Here is a 7,500-nt window from a genome sequence, read left to right on the forward strand (position 1 = left end):
ATAATGATTGATACCAAATACTATATGTACAAAAACATGTTCATACGGCCCTTAATGTCACTCTTTTGCACTTCCAATTCTAGGGCCTTGTAGAACATTAATAAGAATGCCGTGCAAACTTTGAATGGCTCAGTCAAACTGAGAATATGTTTATCTTCCACCCTACAGTGTTGTGGCAGCCTATGGATAACACTTCTCATGATATTAATGCCCAAACATTGCTTACCAGACAATGCGAGATTCAGGCTGTAAAACGGATGGCCTTGGTGTAGGACCCATTGTTGATATGAACACGAGTAGAACATCTGAGACGCTTGATATGAACACGGGTAGAACAACATCTGAGACGCTTGATATGAACACGGGTAGAACAACATCTGAGACGGTGTTGCAGCAGCCTTATCTGATCTGACATGAAATGGCCCCATTGTTACACCTTACGCCTAAACAACACACACATACACACACATCTAAATTCCACCCTGTGAGGGTATTTTTCTCTTCGACCGCTGTTTACATAGGAACTTGATCTCACTTCTAAACACACACACACACACACACACACACACACACACAAAGAGAGAGAAGGAGAGAGAGAGTTCATACAAATCACTGTTTTCTATTGTGTTTTCATTATTACAAACTCTTTTATATCATACATGCTGTACATACTGTACCATACATTTACAACACATGCATGGCATACATTTATAACAAACACATACCACACACTTATGACACACACATACACACACACACACACACACACACACACACACACACACACACACACACACACACACGCACACACACACACACACCATACACTTATGACACACAGACACACCATACATTTATAACACACACAAAGAGAGGAGACAGAGAGAGAGTGATCAGAGACAGAGGGAGTGTGAGAGAGAGAGTGATCAGAGACAGAGGGAGTGAGAGAGAGAGAGAGTGATCAGAGACAGAGGGAGTGAGAGAGAGAGAGAGTGATCAGAGACAGAGGGAGTGAGAGAGAGAGAGAGAGAGTGATCAGAGCCAGAGGGAGTGAGAGAGAGAGTGAGAGAGAGATCAGAGAGAATGTGAGTGAGAAAGTGAAAGAGAGAGTTATTGTATTTTCATCATTACAAATTAATTTACTGTATATCTTAATGCTAACACACATGCATACAAACATATGCAGAAACACAGTTTACTAAATGAGAGGTTTGAACAACTCAATTGGTTTTTCTGCTCTTCTTTTTAGTGAACTCTGTGTTCACAAACAATGTTCTCAATGCTCGAGTTCATGTGTGGAGACACTTATGATACTCTATTTCGATCAAAGTTTCATGTTGTCGAGCCTTCCTAGTGTCTTAAAAATAGCAATTTTGGTGCGATCATGTATCAAAATAGTAGTGCCTACAATTCCTATTCAAAATCTCGCGTGCATACACAAAAACTCCCCATTTAACATGGCCGCTGTGTGTGACTATTGTTATTGTTACAAATAAGGCTGGTTTTAGACCATTAGGTCAATCTATGCCACTGTGTGTGAGTTGTGAAGGTGCATGTGTGTGACTTCATGTGTGTTATTGTTTATTTCATCTTTTGTTTGTCAGGTGGATCTGTGGTCAGAGATAAGATCTCACAGACCCCCTCCTTCATCTCTGCAGAGGTCGGCGATGACCTTCATCTTACGTGTTTGTTCACTTCTCAAGAACTTTTCACTGGTTTACTGTGGATGAAGCAGTCTGTTGGAGAGGAACCTGTGTCCATTGCCTCATATTACTCTCCAAATACTAATTTCTACAATGGTTTTGACAAGAGCGGTCGATTTAAACTGGAAGGTGGAGCTAACAGCTTTAATCTGACAATTTCCCAAACACAGACTACAGACTCAGCTACCTACTACTGTGGATCCATTTTTTACGCTGATGTGACTTTTGGGAAAGGAACAGTTGTATTTGTCAAAGGTAAGATATGTCTCTATTGTTACTCAGGGGATGATTGTATTTGTCAAAGGTGAAACATACCTGTCTTGCTGCAAAAGGGACTGTGAGTTTTCGGAGAGCCTCTTTCATCATGAGACGAGTGACTGTATGTCATTTTCAGGCAATTAATGATGTAGAGTACTTACAGGTTATGTCAGGCTCTGGTGCATTTCTTGAATCATCATTAATATTCGCACAACAGTTGGAGCATTTTTTCAGAACAATTCTTAGAAACTGCAACACATAGTGGATTAACTTCAAAAGTGTGTATCTCTGTAGCTCAAAATGTTTAGCTTGTGTTTTAATATATATATTTGTGTTTTGTGTTACTGCCAGTTACAAACAATAAAAGATTACATGTTGCCATATAGCAATACTATGCAGTAGAGGGTTGAAAACCTTTGACTATTTGGATACTCTTTGGATTTGGGACTTTCTGTACAGCATGTCAAATGCAAACACCTGTGCTTGAGTCTGAAGCCTCATTCATCAGTATCCAACTCTAGTCCTCCTGCTCTCATCAACTCTAGTCCTCCTGCTCTTATCAACTCTAGTCCTCCTGCTCTCATCAACTCTAGTCCTCCTGTTCTTACTCATCAACTCTAGTCCTCCTGCTCTTACTCATCAACTGTAGTCCTCCTGCTCTTACTCATCAACTCTAGTCCTCCTGCTCTTACTCATCAACTCTAGTCCTCCTGCTCTTACTCATCAACTCTAGTCCTCCTGCTCTAACTCATCAACTCTAGTCCTCCTGCTCTCATCAACTCTAGTCCTCCTGCTCTCATCAACTCTAGTCCTCCTGCTGTTATCAACTATAGTCCTCCTGTTCTTATCAACTCTAGTCCTCCTGCTCTTACTCATCAACTCTAGTCCTCCTGCTCTCATCAACTCTAGTCCTCCTGCTGTTATCAACTCTAGTCCTCCTGCTCTTACTCATCAACTCTAGTCCTCCTGCTCTTACTCATCAACTCTAGTCCTCCTGCTCTCATCAACTCTAGTCCTCCTGCTGTTATCAACTCTTGTCCTCCTGCTCTTACTCATCAACTCTAGTCCTCCTGTTCTTACTCATCAACTCTAGTCCTCCTGCTCTTATCAACTCTAGTCCTCCTGCTCTCATCAACTCTAGTCCTCCTGCTCTTACTCATCAACTCTAGTCCTCCTGTTCTTATCAACTCTAGTCCTCCTGCTCTTAATCATCAACTCTAGTCCTCCTGCTCTTATCAACTCTAGTCCTCCTGCTCTCATTCATCAACTCTAGTCCTCCTGCTCTTACTCATCAACTCTAGTCCTCCTACTCTCATTCATCAACTCTAGTCCTCCTGCTCTCATCAACTCTAGTCCTCCTGCTCTTACTCATCAACTCTAGTCCTCCTGCTCTTACTCATCAACTCTAGTCCTCCTGCTCTCATCAACTCTAGTCCTCCTGTTCTCATCAACTCTAGTCCTCCTGCTCTTATCAACTCTAGTCCTCCTGCTCTTACTCATCAACTCTAGTCCTCCTGCTCTTATCAACTCTAGTCCTCCTGCTCTCATCAACTCTAGTCCTCCTGTTCTCATCAACTCTAGTCCTCCTGCTCTCATCAACTCTAGTCCTCCTGCTCTTACTCATCAACTCTAGTCCTCCTGCTCTTACTCATCAACTCTAGTCCTCCTGCTCTCATCAACTCTAGTCCTCCTGTTCTCATCAACTCTAGTCCTCCTGCTCTCATCAACTCTAGTCCTCCTGCTGTTACTCTTCAACTCTAGTCCTCCTGCTCTTACTCATCAACTCTAGTCCTCCTGTTCTTACTCATCAACTCTAGTCCTCCTGCTCTCATCAACTCTAGTCCTCCTGCTCTTACTCATCAACTCTAGTCCTCCTGCTCTTACTCATCAACTCTAGTCCTCCTGCTCTTACTCATCAACTCTAGTCCTCCTGCTCTTATCAACTCTAGTCCTCCTGCTCTCATCAACTCTAGTCCTCCTGCTCTTACTCATCAACTCTAGTCCTCCTGCTCTTACTCATCAACTCTAGTCCTCCTGCTCTCATCAACTCTAGTCCTCCTGCTCTCATCAACTCTAGTCCTCCTGCTCTTACTCATCAACTCTAGTCCTCCTGCTGTTATCAACTCTAGTCCTCCTGCTGTTATCAACTCTAGTCCTCCTGCTCTTATCAACTCTAGTCCTCCTGCTCTCATCAACTCTAGTCCTCCTGTTCTTACTCATCAACTCTAGTCCTCCTGCTCTTACTCATCAACTCTAGTCCTCCTGCTCTCATCAACTCTAGTCCTCCTGCTCTTACTCATCAACTCTAGTCCTCCTGATCTTACTCATCAACTCTAGTCCTCCTGCTCTTACTCATCAACTCTAGTCCTCCTGCTCTTACTCATCAACTCTAGTCCTCCTGCTCTCATCAACTCTAGTCCTCTTGCTCTTACTCATCAACTCTAGTCCTCCTGCTCTTACTCATCAACTCTAGTCCTCCTGTTCTTACTCATCAACTCTAGTCCTCCTGCTCTCATCAACCCTAGTCCTCCTGCTCTCATCAACTCTAGTCCTCCTGCTCTCATCAACTCTAGTCCTCCTGCTCTTACTCATCAACTCTAGTCCTCCTGCTCTTACTCATCAACTCTAGTCCTCCTGTTCTTACTCATCAACTCTAGTCCTCCTGCTCTCATCAACTCTAGTCCTCTTGCTCTTACTCATCAACTCTAGTCCTCCTGCTCTTACTCATCAACTCTAGTCCTCCTGCTCTTACTCATCAACTCTAGTCCTCCTGCTCTCATCAACTCTAGTCCTCCTGCTCTTATCAACTCTAGTCCTGCTGCTCTTACTCATCACAGTATCCAACTCTAGTGCTGCTGCTTGTCCTAGACAGGGACTCTGGTGACCATGCGGTCATTGAGCAGCTGGACTCAGTGTCGCCCCCCTCAGGCGGTAACGTGACGTTGTCCTGCTCCGTCCACGCTGGGAGCTGTGAGGAGGAACCCGCGGTGTTCTGGTTCCGACCCGCCTCAGCAGACTCACGTCCAGGAGTGGCCTACAGCAGCAGAGACAACAGGTGTGTGTGTGTGTGTGCAATAGGTGTGAGTGTGTGTGTGTGTGTGTGTGTGTGTATGTGTGTGAGTTGTTGACTGACTCTGCCTCTCCTCCACACAGCTGTGAGTACCGGTTGTGTGTGTGCGTGTGTGTGTGTGGAGCAGTGTCTTAAGTGTGTGTGTGTGTGTGTGTGTGTGTGTGTGTGTGTGTGTGAGTAGTTCACTGACTCTGCCTCTCCTCCACACAGCTGTGAGTACCGGTTGTCCAGGAGGAATCTCAGTCGTGCTGATGCACACACACACTACTGCGCTGTGGCTGCCTGCGGACGCATAGTGTTTGGGAACGGGACGCGTGTGCACGTTCAAGGTACAAACCACACACGTGTGAACGTTTGAGTCAACGTTAGCATGCTACTACAGCACAGCTAATCCAGGCTTCAGAGAAGGTGGGCACTCTGCCCTCAAAATGGGTGAGGAAGGGGCAGATAGATAGAGAGAGAGAGAGAAAGAAATAAAGAGAGAGAGAAATAGATAGATAAACAGATAGCTATAGCTAGATAGACAGATAGCTAGATAGAGGTACAGATAGGCTATGTCATTCCATTTTTCTTACTAGTGTTGTTTTTCCCACTGCACTTTCAGATGTGTGCAGTGCTCCAATCCTGCAGCTGCTCGCTGTGTCATCTCTAGTGTTGTTTTTCTCACTGCTCTTTCAGATGACTCCAGTGCTCCAATCCCGCAGCTCCTCGCTGTGTCATCGCTAGCCAGCGCGCTGCTGATGAGTCTCGTGGTGAACGTGGCCTTCTGTGTGAGGGCGAGGAGGTCAGCCAGCCAATCAGGTCAGACCACCTCTAATTAAAACCTAAACAGAACGCTTAAATCCAGCCAATCAGGTCAGACCACCTCTAATTGAAACCTAAACAGAACGCTTAAATCCAGCCAATCAGGTCAGACCACCTCTAATTAGAACCTAAACAGAACGCTTAAATCCAGCCAATCAGGTCAGACCTCCTCTAATTAGAACCTAAACAGAACGGTTAAATCCTTTACTCTGAATTAAAACACATTTAAAATGTCTCCCTAAAATAAAGATGGTGTCTGATATTCTATTCTCAGAGATAGTGGGACAGCTTTGATAAAATCAATAATTAAAAAAGTGTCTGTTTACATACAGTAGTAATGCTCATACTGTAATCTGCCCATTCAGAGGTGCATTGTGTCCTCTCTAGAGGACATTTACACAAACTTGAATATCTCCCAAACCATACATACTACTACTACTAGAGTTTACTCCTTTTATTCTCTATAGAGGACATTCAGGAGTTGTAATTAATAACAAATGTATGGGGGTGGGTTTTTGGAAAGTTCCTCTTTCTTTTTTAAAATGTCCTTGCACAAGTGGACGCCATTTTCCAGGAAGAAAAAGAGGAGTTCCCAAAACCCCATCCCCTACATTTGATACCAGTTAAAAATCCCTGAATGTCCTCTGTGGAGTACCAAAGGAGTTTGCTCGCTAGTGTGTATGGTGTGGGAGATAGTCCAGTTTCACGAAGGTCCTCTAAAGAGCACAGAAATGAACTGCTGGTAGTCAGGAGGAAATATCACACACACACACATGCACATTGATTAGCATGCACAGCAATTAGCTTGGCTAAATCAGACTTCTGTACTCACGTTGTACCATGTTGGCTCCAGGTGTGTCTCTGTGTGCCACCTGTAATGCGGTCGTCTCAGCACCTGTACTCACGTTGTACCATGTTGGCCCCAGGTGTGTCTCTGTGTGTCACCTGTAATGCGGTCGTCTCAGCACCTGTACTCACGTTGTGCTCTGCTGGCTCCAGGTGTGTCTCTGTGTGCCACCTGTAATGCGGTCGTCTCAGCACCTGTACTCACGTTGTACCATGTTGGCCCCAGGTGTGTCTCTGTGTGCCACCTGTAATGCGGTCGTCTCAGCACCTGTACTCACGTTGTACCATGTTGGCCCCAGGTGTGTCTCTGTGTGCCACCTGTAATGCGGTCGTCTCAGCACCTGTACTCACGTTGTACCATGTTGGCTCCAGGTGTGTCTCTGTGTGTCACCTGTAATGCGGTCGTCTCAGCACCTGTACTCACGTTGTACCATGTTGGCTCCAGGTGTGTCTCTGTGTGCCACCTGTAATGCGGTCGTCTCAGCACCTGTACTCACGTTGTGCTCTGCTGGCCCCAGGTGTGTCTCTGTGTGCCACCTGTAATGCGGTCGTCTCAGCACCTGTACTCACGTTGTGCTCTGTTGGCCCCAGGTGTGTCTCTGTGTGCCACCTGTAATGCGGTTATCTCAGCACCTGTACTCACGTTGTGCTCTGCTGGCCCCAGGTGTGTCTCTGTGTGCCACCTGTAATGCGGTCGTCTCAGCACCTGTACTCACGTTGTGCTCTGCTGGCCCCAGGTGTGTCTCTGTGTGCCACCTGTAATGCGGTCGTCTCAGCACCTGTACTCACGTTGTACCATGTTGGCTCCAGGTGTGTCTC

The 7,500-nt window shown here is 45.5% G+C and overlaps 1 protein-coding gene across 4 annotated transcripts in view; it reads left to right on the plus strand.

Moving 5' to 3' along the window:
• LOC134060398 (immunoglobulin kappa light chain-like) overlaps nt 1-7,500 on the plus strand; it is a 12,736-nt gene that overhangs the window by 1,519 nt on the left and 3,717 nt on the right. For all 4 annotated transcript variants that reach the window (XM_062517095.1, XM_062517097.1, XM_062517098.1 and 1 more), the window contains exons 2-5: nt 1,605-1,958; nt 4,830-5,016; nt 5,242-5,360; nt 5,710-5,832. In XM_062517095.1, coding sequence (XP_062373079.1) covers nt 1,605-1,958; nt 4,830-5,016; nt 5,242-5,360; nt 5,710-5,832 — 783 coding nt within the window. The remainder of the gene's footprint in view (nt 1-1,604; nt 1,959-4,829; nt 5,017-5,241; nt 5,361-5,709; nt 5,833-7,500) is intronic.

Source organism: Sardina pilchardus, chromosome 16, assembly GCF_963854185.1.
Source record: "Sardina pilchardus chromosome 16, fSarPil1.1, whole genome shotgun sequence".
In the NCBI taxonomy this organism is placed as follows: domain Eukaryota; kingdom Metazoa; phylum Chordata; class Actinopteri; order Clupeiformes; family Clupeidae; genus Sardina; species Sardina pilchardus.